We start from the raw sequence: 13545 nt of genomic DNA on the forward strand, positions 1-13545 counted from the left end.
ACTATGCCTGAAAAAGGAGCACTTACGTAAGTGCAGATTGAATAGAAAGGTATGTCACCAGATTGTCTAAATTTTGAGCTGATTAGCTGACATTTCTCAAAGGCAGTTTCTGGGATTTGCATAATTATTTATAGCCTCCCCCCTATAATTTGTCTTTCTAGGACTAGTGGTTTCGTTTTAGCACTACACATGCAATTAGTTTTATTGTAATTGGATAAGATCCCATTTATACTAGTGTAAGAATTTGAAGATTTTGGTTTGTTATACTGCTGCAACTCTGCTATCAAATTTCTAGTTTAATACAGCTTAATAGCTTCTTACAAAGGTCTAATCTTGAGATGTTTAAGCCCCATTTCCTGTAACGTTGTATCAGTCAGAATTTTGTCATTGACATGGGTTGACACTGACATAACTAGCCAGTAATTTCTCAGAAAATCATGCAAGATAATTGATGAGGTGACATTTCCACCACCTTATAACCTTTCCCATACATGCAACTCTGAAAGGTCAAATTTTAGCAAAAAAACAAAATGTACAAATAGCTCTGAAATGAAAAAATAAGAATTGCACTTGCAATGAACATGGCAGAAAATATAGCCTCATAATGCAATTGCATACAGAATCTGCACAAATTTCTTTCATGAGATCAAGTTGTTCCCAAAATTTATATCAAAAGTCAGGTTTGAAACTGGAAAGAACAGTTTCTCAAAGACTATCGGTTTTGAAGAACTACTAATCCATTGACAAGAGCGACAGAAAACAGCATTGCAATCGAAGCTGTTGCGAGCTGCTATTTCTAATAGTAGCACTAACTATCTTGCTTGGTTAGAACACCACTGTTGGTATTGCATTCGTTGAATTCGCCATAAAATGACCAAAGGAAAATCAGATACCATCTACATACAAGTCAACAATGACTTATCAGAGAGAACCTTTTTCCATTCTACAGAATAGCCAAATAAACATCGGACGCATATATGCTCTTTGAACCTTTATAGCAGAGCTTCCACCCCAGTGTTCCACTAGGGCCATTATTTTGGCTGAGAATAATTGGAAGCACAAGTTAGCCCAATTGTCACCTGGTGCTTCAATGTATAAAAGGTGTTAACAAAAAAGAAAAGAAAAAAGCTTCCCACACAACAGCCTCAACTGGTACCCGCACAATGAAAATATGCATGAATGTGTACAGCCTCAGATATTTGGGAAAGCAAGGTCATTTTACTTGAGCAGTTTCAAGCAAGATATCTGAATATGTTAGCATTGTCTTTATCACGCTCCAAATATTCCCGTGTGATCAAATCTTCAATCCGCTTTTTAATTGCCTTGAAATCCGGCTGCCAGCCATGAGTTCCATTAGTTTTGTATAGTTATATGAAATTATCAGACTTGAACAGCAAACCAACAATTCTTAAGGGGCTTACCTTGAACATTCGTCCAAGTTGCTCTACACACTCTGTTACTAGTTGTGTATAAGGTAACATCTTCCTACTCTTCATAATCCGAACAATAGAAGCATCAATTGCATAACGCCTATCTTTATCCACATCCTCAATTACTTTCTTTTTCTCATCCATGGGAGGAAGTGGAATCTACAGCCAAAATAGATTGCAATTGTCAAGAAATCTTTTAATTTTGTAATTTTAAAAATTAGAATCCAAATAATTTCAGCTTGACCGAACCTTAATCCTCTTCATTTTGTCCGTAAAATTTGCATTGAATTCGAAATTATCAGTTTGTGTGACATTTTTTGTATTTGGCTCCTTGATAAGGATTTTATATTTTGCACAGGCAAGTGAATGCAGCAACCTCACAATATCTTCATCTGTCAAATTCAACTGTGATTTGATTTCTGCATGGCTCAGATTATCTGAAGAATTGAATAAAAGCAATGCAGCCGCCTGGACATCAACACAAACAAATAAATTAATGCTGAAATAATCAACTCTGCCAATCCAAGCCATCTAAGTCTGAAATTAATAGCATAACAAACCAACAGCCCACAAAAACATCAAATAGAATTGCAGAAACGAATGTGAAAAAATACAAACAAAAATAAAGCAATTGTTAATATTGCAAAAAATACAAATGCATCGGCACAAATCAGCAACATTCTTCTGATACTTTTATTCCTTTCATACTGTGGAAGTAACAGTAGCTGAAGCAGATGACAATAATTAAAGCACAGAAAACTCGTACACCATCAAATATGAACAAAGAATATGCCTACCTGGTATGTTGTCAAAGTAAGGTCCATCGTCTTGGTATTGAACTTTCCAGAAAGAATGCATTGCCCTAGAGAGTATATCCATGTAAGCTTTCTATGCTTAGTTTTTATCTGGTAGAAATCTCTGAATACCTCAACGCACTTCACCTGCAAAGGAAGGAAAGGCATGAATTCGATAAATTGCTGAACATACTTCAAAAGTTGCAACAACTTATATACAGCTATCAAATACATACCAGTTAATGTATCCCTCAGAAAAGGGTTAATGTCTGATAAACTATAGCTGTGTTTAGCAATGTAAAATTATAGCAGCATCATGGAAGTGGTGCCATTGCTGCATCTTGTTTGTCCAGTTGAGCACTAGGCATTGTGTATAATTAAATATGATTTGCTATTTTATCAAAAACACAAATATGATGACCAAAACAAGCACAGTACTAGTTCACAGAGAATTTTCTATTCTTCCAACCACTAAATCACCAGGAATAGCAAATCAATTATTAACTTTAAAATATCTGCAAATTTAGAAATTGTATTAATGTTCATTGATAAGCAAAAAGGTCAATAATATATTTCATTGATAAAAACTGTGTATAATAATAAATTTCATTATAATATTATAATATAATTATAATTATATTATATCAATTATAAATAATTATTATTTTATCTTATTATATAATTATCACGATTTTATTATTATAATAGTAATATCGGAAATATTATTATCCTGACATGATATTATTATTACAATTGTATTATTATAATAGTCAAATCAAAATATTCGCCTGGTTGCTACTAAAGACAAATGGCCTTTTTGGGAGCCATCAAAGAGAAACGAATGCAGGAGGTGCTAAATGTGTCCCATTTTGTTATTGTTAGGGCAGTTAAGTGATTCTTGGAGAAGAATTCCTTAGGACAGACCACAAATATAGGGTGAACATGGAAATCCCGACGGTGTTAAGGTTTTTAAGGCAGATCTCCTGGGGGATTTAAGCAAGGTATTGTGGAGTATTGACGAAAACCTTACCATTCCACTGCCTAAGGACTACAATGTGACAATCCAAAATGGGAAACATCCACCAAGATTTCCTATCCTTTACACCGAGGATGAGAAGCCCTTCGGGGCTAGGAAATTTGGTAAAAAGGAAAATGCTAATTTCCTTTGGAAATTCTTCTGTCTCTCTAAGATAATTGAGAAGAGTTGGATTTGTTGAGATATGGACCAGCTAGGACTCGAACCTAGGACCTTCCATACGCTGCTGGTCCGGGTGTGGCTTATTTCCAACACCAACACCCCCCCTTAAGCCACACCTCTCGTGTGCTTGGAGCTCCTAGCCTGGACCTGGCTCTGATACCATGTTGAGACATGGACCAGCTAGGACTCAAACCTAGGACCTTCCATATGCTGCTGGAGTGCTCTACCACTGAGCTACTGGCCCCTCTTGGACCAGTCCATCGTCAGTCCGGGTGTGGCTTATTTCCAACACCAACAAGATTAAAGATTATTTTGAGGCAGATGGTATCAACTCCTTCACCCCAAAAGACACAATTGATGGTTGGTAGGCAGACCTTGAAGAGCTTATGGATGAATGGGTCTGGAACCCTCAGAGGTGTTGGTCTGTTCCCCCCCCTCCTCTCCAGTGCTGGTTCATCAACGAATCCCTATGATCGTTCTCCTCATCGACCTCTCTACAGCCTCTTCTTCTCAGTGTCCCCCTCACTGAGATTGGACGGCTTTTGCTCACCCTGACTCGGGTTTGGCTAAGATTCTTTTGCTATCCGCAGTGATCTGAAGTAGTGTTTTTTGACTAATGGTTTTTCAAATAGCTCTTCTAGTTATTTGATAAGGACTCTCAAATTTTGTTTTTTTCGTTTTTTGGAGCTTCAAACATGTCATTAATCCTTCGTTTTGCCCTGGTTGGGCATCTTTTGGATAGTCTGGTCTTGTTCGATAATCTTCTCAGACTTTTATGTTTTTGTAATATTTTTATATTTAAATATATTTGGCTCTTGCCCCTGATTGATCAAAAAAAAAAATAGTCAAATCAAAATATTATTATTATAATAAATATTGGAAATAATATAAAGTTCAAATATAAATTTTAAAAAGATTAAAAAAAAAGAAAATTAAAAAAAAATGAAGTCACAGCAGTTGTCTGAGCCATTTTGTACGGTAGGTCGAATGATCTCACGATAACAGCAGTTCAGAAGAAATTTGAGATGGCAATATACCTAAATGATTCAAAAACTGGCCTATAATAGACAAATCGGATGGATAATTCAGATTTTAACACGTTTAGACTAGGTTACCAGGTTCACCCCTGGGCCGCCCTGGTACGCGTCCGGGTTCGACCGGGTCAGTGGTACAGGTCCGGTTCGAGCTGGGTTCGACCAGGGTTCGAAAAACCTAGAGTGGGTTCAACCCTGGTCGAACCCAGTCAAACCCAGGGTCGAACCCGGGCGGCCCGTAAAGTCAAAAAACAAAGCAAATTTTTTTTTTTTTTCAATTCCGTCTTGTAAAAAATGAAAATTATAACCTAAAATTGACTTCTAAAACATTTTATTGACTAATTTCACCTCATTTGTGTTGCAAACAAAAGTTTTATGAGAGCAGGTTGAAGAAAGGGTGAACAAAATTTGGCTTCCAAGATCAAAGAGGAGTTGAAGACTGATTTTAGAAGCTTCAACAAGTGTTGCAGCATCATTTCCATACATTTTCAAGCTTCCATTGGCTGCAAGAGGTAGGTTTTTAAACATTTTTTTCCAACTATTTTTGTTTCACAAATTGTCAAACATGAAACTTGAATTTTTTTTCATTATTTAGTTTTTGTTTTCGAATATGTTTATTTTATTTCTTGCCATAGGAACTAGAATGACATCTACATCTTCCTCCATTGGCAATAAACAAATAATTGCAAAACAAAGAAATGATCCAAATTATCCCTTATGGAAATATGTGGACATTATAAAACAACTTCCGGGAGGTGGGGGATTCCGTTGGAAATGCCATGGATGTGATATTGAACGTAATAGTTCATATTATCGGGTGGTAGGCCATTTGTGTGGAATAAAAGGAAGAGGCATCAAAAAATGCCCTGGAAAAAAAGGTAAACCTATACCAAATGAGACAGTGATGAAATATATTAGGAAGCATGAGGCGGCAGAAGAGAGGGAGGCCCGTAGATTGAACCAAACCACATCAAAGAAAACAAAGAGAATGCAAGGCCCTTCTAATCCCAGTATTGTAGTAGAAGACCACCCCTTCTTTGCCACAAATGAACCTCAAAGTGAACCACCCTTGACACGTAAAAGAACAAAGGGGCCTTTAGAAACCGCATTCCAAAATGAGAGTAGAGACAATGCTGACCAAGATATAGTAAGGTGCATTTATGCAAATGGGTTGTCATTCAATGTTGTTCGCTCCCCATATTGGAAGCAAATGATAAAAAGTGTTAATGAGGCACCAAGAGGGTATAAGGGCCCCGGTTATGAGAAGGTACGTGGAACATTATTGGAGAAAGAGGTGAAGAGGGTTGAAGATGCATTGAAATCCATAAGGGATTCATGGGTTGAGACAGGTGTAACAATTGTTTCAGATGGGTGGAAAGATGCTAAAAACCGTCCCTTGATCAATGTCATAGCGGTGTCCCCTAAAGAGGCAATGTTTTTGAGAGTTGTGGATTGTGAGGGCCAAATAAAAGATGGCCAATTTATTGCAGAAATTCTCATCTCTGCCATTGAGTCTATGGGATCCCACAATGTTGTCCAAGTCATAACGGACAATGCGAAAAATTGTAGAGTTGCTGGTTTGTTGATTGAGCAACGCTATGATCACATCTTTTGGACACCTTGTGTGGTACATTCACTCAATCTTATGCTACAAAGGATTGGGCAAAAAATAAAATGGATCAGAGATGTGTATGCAGAGGCTGAGGACATCCAGATGTTCATCACAAACCACCACATGTCTCAAGGGATTTTTAGAACTTATTCGAATTTGGAGCTATTGAAGGTAAGTGAAATAGTAATTTAATTTTACATTTTCTGATTTTTTTGAATTTTCAATGTTCATAATATCATTGTGTAAGCTATATTGTGTATTCTTCTTCAAAGTTTGGCTTTATTTTTTAATCATTTGGCATTAATTTGTGTTATAGGTTGTTGAGACCCGTTTTGCATCAAACACAATCGTCTTAAGACGACTTGTGAAAGTTAGAGTGGCACTATGCAATATGGTGATCAGCACCAATTGGGCTATATGGAAGCAAAGTAGCACTGAGAGGGCAGAAAAAATTAGGGATAGAATATTGAATGAGAAATGGTGGGATCTTGTTACATATCTCCTAAGTATCACTGAGCCCATCATGAGCATGATTCGCTATACAGACATGGATAGGCCTTGCATAGGTGAGATTTATGATGGCATTGACTCAATGCTTGAAAAAATAAAGGTCACTATAAATGAAAAAGAGAATGATCCTCAGGAGAAATTCTTCAAAGAACTGGAAGTAATTATTGTAGAGAGGTGGAATAAGATGACCACTCCTTTGCACCTTCTTGCCTATGCCTTGACACCTAAGTACTATAGCAATCAGATTCTTGATAAACCAGGAAGGATTCCACCATGGAGAGATCTAGAAGTATCTGATGGGTACAAGGCAGCATTTCTTATACTATATCCCGATGATGATTTGCGAGATGTTACAAATGAGTTCATAGAATTCGCAAATGGGAATGGTTTAAGTGTTGATGCACTTCGTCATAGATCCAAGAAGGATGCTCATAGCTGGTGGTACTTCCATGGCACATGCTTCCAACACCTACAACCCCTCGCTATAAAAGTTTTATCACAAGTAAGTTTAATTAATTAAAATTTTAAATTTACAAGTTTTAGTTTATTTATAGTTTACTTTGTCTTCATAGGTTGCTAGTAATTTTATTTTTATTAAATTATTAATGTATAACTTTAATTGTTTACTTTGTCTTCATAGGTTGCTAGTTCATCTGCTTCAGAAAAAAATTGGAGCACATACTCTTTCATCCACTCTGTAAAGCGCAATAGGCTGCTATCAAAAAGAGCGGAGAATTTAGTATATGTGCATTCCAACCTACGTCTTCTTTCACACAAACAACATGACTACACACAAGGGGAAACAAAGATGTGGGATATAGAACCAGAGCATACTGATTTGGATGCTCCTGCTACTCAGCTTCTTGCATTGACACTTGATGACTCGGAAATTAGGCCAACTTATAGTGCAAGTGCAAGTGGCATTGGCTCATCTAATGTCAATGTCAATGAGGAGGAGGAGGAGGAGGAGGAGGATGAATTAGATGATCCATTTGATGATTAAACTTTAAGTTTATATCGTTGAAAGTTGAAACAATGATACTTGAATATTTTGTCATTTTGATATTAAACTTGATGTATATGATGCTATTATCAATTATGGTATGATCATGATGATATGATTACAAGTATATGTTTGTTTTGTTGTTTATATGATGCTATGTGACATGCAAATTTTAATTCATGCTTATAGGCTTCACAAATATCAAAATATATATATATATAAAAAATTTACATGTTTTTGTACTAACGAACCCAAACCCCTTTTCAAAATTTTGTCGTACCGGCGTACTGGGAACCCGAACCCGAACCGGCAACCTAGCATTTAGATGCTACAAACCCTGAATTTGCTATAAATTACAATTTAATGAGGGAAAAACCAACAAACCTAACAATTTCCAATTTTTACAATTTCTACTTCTATGGCCTTTACATTACATTTCACTAGGTATATAGCCTTTTACCTAAGATTAAAAGTAACTCGAAAAATGTTAGGAATTATAGTCCATGATATAGAATAATGTAATAAATAATAAATTATATGTTAGTTGTTGGGTAGTTGTAGGTTGTATGGCTATATAAAACCACTGAATGTAATAATGAAGTGTTGAATATAATTGACTAAGTTTTTTGTCTTGGAGCCTTGTTATCTTTGTTTGCTTCAAAGATCTGAGACTTGCCAAAACTCGCTTGGACTCAACAAGTCTCGAGTCGGGTGACCCTAGGTAAGTCCCAGGGGCCTGGACTTAAATTCAAACGATTCTCGACGAGACTTGCATAGTTTTGCAAACTCGCAAACTCAGAGTGGACTTTTAGTTTGCATTAGTTTATAAAATTATAAATGATAATTCACAAATGTTCATTTTTTTGTAATTATGTTTTATTGCAGCAGTCTTCAACTTTTCAAAATCATATTTTTCACAATGTCTCCTCCTAGAACCCTAGCTAGAAAGGACTCAACTTGGAAACGTGCTGAATTTTGTGAAGGGTGAAAAAAGGGGATGCCAAATTAAAATATTGCAAAATAATTTTTCATGGAGACAAAAATAGATTGAAATACATAAATTATATGTTAGTTGTTAGGTAGTTGTAGGTTGTATGGCTATATAAAACCACTTAATGTAATAATGAAGTGTTGAATATAATTGACTGAATTTTTTGTCTTGGAGCCTTGTTCTCTTTGTTTGCTTCAAAGATCTCAGACTTGCCAAAACTCGCTTGGACTCGACAAGTCTCGAGTCGGGTGACCCTAGCCAAAACTCGCTTGGACTCAACAAGTCTCAAGTCGGGTAGTCGGGTGACCCTAGGCAAGTCCCAGGGGCCTGAACTCAAATTCAAACGATTCTCGACGAGACTCGCATAGTTTTGCAAACTCGCAAACACGAAGTGGACTTTTAGTTTGCATTAGTTTATAAAATTATAAATGATAATTCACAAATGTTCATTTTTTTGTAATTATGTTTTATTGCAGCAGTCTTCAACTTTTCAAAATCATATTTTTCACAATGTCTACTCCTAGAACCCTAGCTAGAAAGGACTCACCTTGGAAACGTGCTGAATTTTCTGAAGGGCGAAAAAAGGGGAGGCCAAATTAAAATATTGCAAAATAATTTTTCATGGGGACAAAAATAGATTGAAATACATAAAGAAATGAAGAAGAGGTAAAGGAAGGAGTTGGCGAGCATTGGTGGTGTTGGAGAGGCTTCTTCCATGCCTCCATTTCACCCTAGTGCTAGTGCTTCTACCAATAAAAGAAATAGGGCGCTGCTGAATTTTCTTGTTTCTGCCATAGGTGATCGATCATTGTACTTCCCTCAATGCATTCAATAATTGGAATTTGGTCTAGTGATTAATATTTTTAATTTATGATTTATTGAATCATTGATTTTGCTTCATTTTCAAGTGGCAACATGTTCCTCAAGTCAATTGATGCTTCAGCACATTCAAAAAATGCCACATTTCTTTCTGAGGGTATAGAAGAAGTCATACTTGAGGTGGGCGAGAAAAATGTAGTTCAAGTGTTGACCAATAATGCAGCAAATTATGTTGTTGCAGGTAGACTTTTGATGGAGAGTCACCCAACTATATTTTGGTCTCCATGTGCTACCCATTGCCTTGACCTCATAGTGGAGGATCTTGGCAAAGCTTCCATGGATCAAAACATGTGTGGATGCAACCAAAAATATTTGCAAATTTGTGTACAATCATGCATAGGTCCTTAACCTAATGAGGCAATACACAAGGGAAAGGGAGTTGGCTCGTCCTAACATCACTAGATTTGCCACTAATTTCATCACATTACAATCCTTGATTCAATCAAAGGCAGCTTTGAGGTGTATGCTTGTTGGTGAGGAGTGGACTTCCTCATCCTATATTACGACCAGTACAGGGATTGATGTAGCAGATTGCATTTTTTATGAGCCAAACTTTAGGGCACCTTGTGCAGAGACTATGAAAGTAAAATTTTTATAAATTCTACATTATGTTTTAATTTTTATTTTTACTTTTCTTTTATTTGCTTTTTTTTTTTTTTTTTGGTAGCTTACATGAATTTTTAGCCTGGTCCAATCACCAGATGAGGCCACAAACTTGGGGACCTCATCCCCGAATCCAACAATCCAGACCCGTGAGCACAGAAGCCCAACAGGGACCTGTTGATGTGTCTTTTGTACACGACCAAACACAGAATAAAATACCTAAAGGTACCTTATCCTCTCTTGAACAAAGTTTCCCGACTGTTGAAGATCTCGCCGAAGGATCAATCGGAGTAACTCCAAGGTTCTGATATGTAGGTTCTCTACGTGTGGATAAGCTCTTTGCGGTACGATGTGATTTTGCTGGAATCACAAGGGGACTTACTTTCGACGACCTGAATGTCTGATTTGGTTTGGATGTTACTGGAACATGGAATTTCACCGGCCCTTGATTTTGAAAAAAGGAAGAAGGATAAGGGTTGGAACGGGATCTATTTCTAACACTAAGAACGTAAGAGCAATGAATGACCTTTGATGAAACTCTAACTAAGTCTTGCTTTGACATGTTAGGATCATCTCCACAAGGTTAGTGTGATCTTCTAAGGAAAGCTTTATGATGTTCAGATCACCGCTACAAGCATGGACACCGTTAGGTTGATGCATATCAATGGAGAAGCGATAATTGAAGTTAAGCTTAAGCTGAATGATTCCAGTTGACTACGCAAGGCAAGTCTACAATCAACAAACTACTAGTAGTATGGATATATGAATTTCACCGTTGATCATACAAATTTCTTCCATTCACCTAATAACATGAAATCAAATTTGAGAAGTATAGAGACCAAGTAAATTGTTGAATCGACCCATAGAATTCACCATTTCTTCAATGAAATTTACGAGTCTTTTGCGCTAATATCTTGGCAACAATCTTTGCCTTCTCTTTTTACTCTACTCTAACTATTTCCTACTCTCTGACTATTCACTATTTCTAACTATTCACCGACTATTAACTATTAACCCTTACAAATGAGGAGTCAGGGCTTTATATAGAGAACCCTTTACAAACAGATGGCTCTGATTGTCTTAGAATCAATGGCTAGGATTACAAGATAGAAACCCTAATTAGGGTTTCTTACAACAAACTTCCTCTAGCCAATGAGAAAATTACATTCCAAGAGTGAGGACCAATAGGAAGCATGGGTAGGTACATCGAAGTTTGTGCCGCCTCCAATAGATTAGATACATTGAATCTGGTCCTACTGAGGTGGACCAATCCGACCGGAGGAATGATGATTGGGATGCCACCTTGTCTAACGCTTGTGACTTGGTTGATCCTCCTCTTTTTCTGATGTGATGAATGATGCACTTCCTTTGCTTGATGAGGCTTCCTTATTGTCAAGTCTTCCTTTTCCAGTAGCATATCTCGCCTTGAAGTGCTGGCAAAGCCTTTCTTTGTCATCTTGTGGAAGAATGAGGTCTTGAGGCTAACTTGAACTCCTTGAGCACCCCTAGTCTTCCAACGCTTCAAAGCACCTTGAGTCCTCCCTTTTTGCATGTGGAACGTCCTTGATGATGATGGACTGGAAGAGGTCGTCCTTGCCCTGGCCTGGTCTTCTTCCATCTGCAAAACCAACCAAAAGGTGATTAAGGACACAATGAATTCATTCTAACATAGCATTTCCTACCATAAATCATCAACAAGAAGACATTAAAATGAAGTTTGCTCAAGATTCTCCCCAAGGACAGGCCCTATAAGAATTTCGCTCTGGACCCTTTGGAAGGGTCAAGAGCGAAATTTGCATTCCTGGCCTAAATTCTTCTCACTTTGTGACCATGCTTGCTTAGATGCATGCCTAAGGATCCCTTTAATCTCAACCGATACCAAGTCTAAGGTAAAATTGGAGCAAGATGGAATCTTTAAGGATTTCGCTCTGGACCCTCTGGAAGGGTTGGGAGCGAAATTCTTGTTTAGGCTCAAGTTCTATCACTTCTCCACTCCAAAATGACTTCCAAGGCAAGCATACACTAGTCTTCTCTCCACCAAGGCCTAGGAATCCATCTCTTGACCTTCATCATGAGCAAATTAGGTGAAATTGAGAATTTCGCTCTAGACCCTTTGGAAGGGTCAGGAGCGAAATTCTTGACTTGCTTGTTTTCCTTCACCTAAGTCTACTCTTTTCACTTTTCATACCTAGACTTCCATTTTTGAATCCCTCTCTCAACATGACAAAACTTGCTTGACCCTCAAAATGGCTAGAAAGGAGAATTTCGCTAAGAATAATGGCCAGGGACAAGACCTATTTAGGATTTCGCCCTGGACCCTTTGGAAGGGTCAGGAGCGAAATCCTTGTCCTAGCTCAAAATCTTCGTTTTTGGTGGCCAAAATCCATCCAAGGGAAATCCTAGGGGCATCTCCCAACTTCTCTCACCTTGGTCTAGGCTTGGCTTGGCACAAATTTTGGAAGATAGAACAGGTTTTAGGATTTTCGCTCTAGACCCTTTGGAAGGGTCAGGAGCGAAATTGAAATTCGCTTTGGACCCTTTGGAAGGGGCAAGAGCGAAATTTGACATTTTGGTCTCCATCAGGATTCATATATGGAATATAACATTTAAGTATAAGACTTATACTTTAGTTATATTCCATATATACTGTCAAGATGTTTGAGAGTGGTTTCAGACCTCCAGGAGTTATAATGCAAAATCTAGTTTTTGAAGGATTCTTCAATTTTCCAGACTTAGTCAAATTCAAGATCAGGATGACATTCCAGACTTCATCACTCACCAACTTGACCTAACTCAGACCTTCAAAGAGGATATTCACTCACCAAGCTTCATTGACCTCCTCAAACTCAAACAAGACACAATTAGCAACAAGAGCAAAACTTTGTCCTAAGGAAGACTTTCAAAGATGATGCTAACCCAGAGCATCCACTGACTCACCTTTAGCTAAAACAGAACCTGCTATCTTAGTGATCCCTCTAGCAACACTCAACATGCAAAGGCTAATAGACAAAACCCTAAAAGACCTAGAAAAACAAACCCCAGAAAGCAAAAAGTAGGGGTCCCCATTTGCAATGGGGTGATGTGTGAATACGTCAGAACAGAACCCTGAGCCCATAGGAGTGAAAGACCCGCGTGGGTTTGATATAGAAACACCAGGCATGAAAGACTTGCTAGGTTTGACACAGTCCACAAGCAGCACATACCAATGAGGATTTGGAGTAGCACCCCCCTAATGTGGATTTGGCACAAGGTCCGCGAGCACATCAGCCCAATGAGGGTTTGGCACAATTAGTCCATAAGCACCTCCTCAACATCTCCTCACATGTCCCCCACCTCCTACACGTTCTCCAAACTCCACCTCCACAACCACCAGCACATCCTCCAACCTTTGCATGTCCACCAACCTCTTGCACATCCACCAAGGTGGGCCCAAACCGGCATTAACACTGTTTGGGCCAAGCGGGGATTTAAACCTTGATTGCACCATTAAC

General features: G+C 37.9%; 1 protein-coding gene across 3 annotated transcripts in view; it reads right to left on the reverse strand.

Annotated features, from left to right (window-relative positions):
• Nucleotides 1-539: 539 nt before the first annotated feature.
• The window catches only part of LOC131043638 (cullin-1), an 81251-nt gene continuing 68245 nt past the window's right edge, over nt 540-13545 (reverse strand). For 2 of the 3 annotated variants that reach the window (XM_057976870.2, XM_057976872.2), the window contains 4 exons: nt 2228-2371; nt 1680-1898; nt 1422-1589; nt 540-1334 (listed from right to left, as the gene is read on the reverse strand). In XM_057976870.2, coding sequence (XP_057832853.1) covers nt 1233-1334; nt 1422-1589; nt 1680-1898; nt 2228-2371 — 633 coding nt within the window. In that variant the 3' untranslated portion in view covers nt 540-1232. The remainder of the gene's footprint in view (nt 1335-1421; nt 1590-1679; nt 1899-2227; nt 2372-13545) is intronic. The other variant, XM_057976871.2, reaches the window with a different exon arrangement.

This window comes from Cryptomeria japonica, chromosome 6 (genome assembly GCF_030272615.1).
Source record: "Cryptomeria japonica chromosome 6, Sugi_1.0, whole genome shotgun sequence".
Taxonomy (NCBI): domain Eukaryota; kingdom Viridiplantae; phylum Streptophyta; class Pinopsida; order Cupressales; family Cupressaceae; genus Cryptomeria; species Cryptomeria japonica.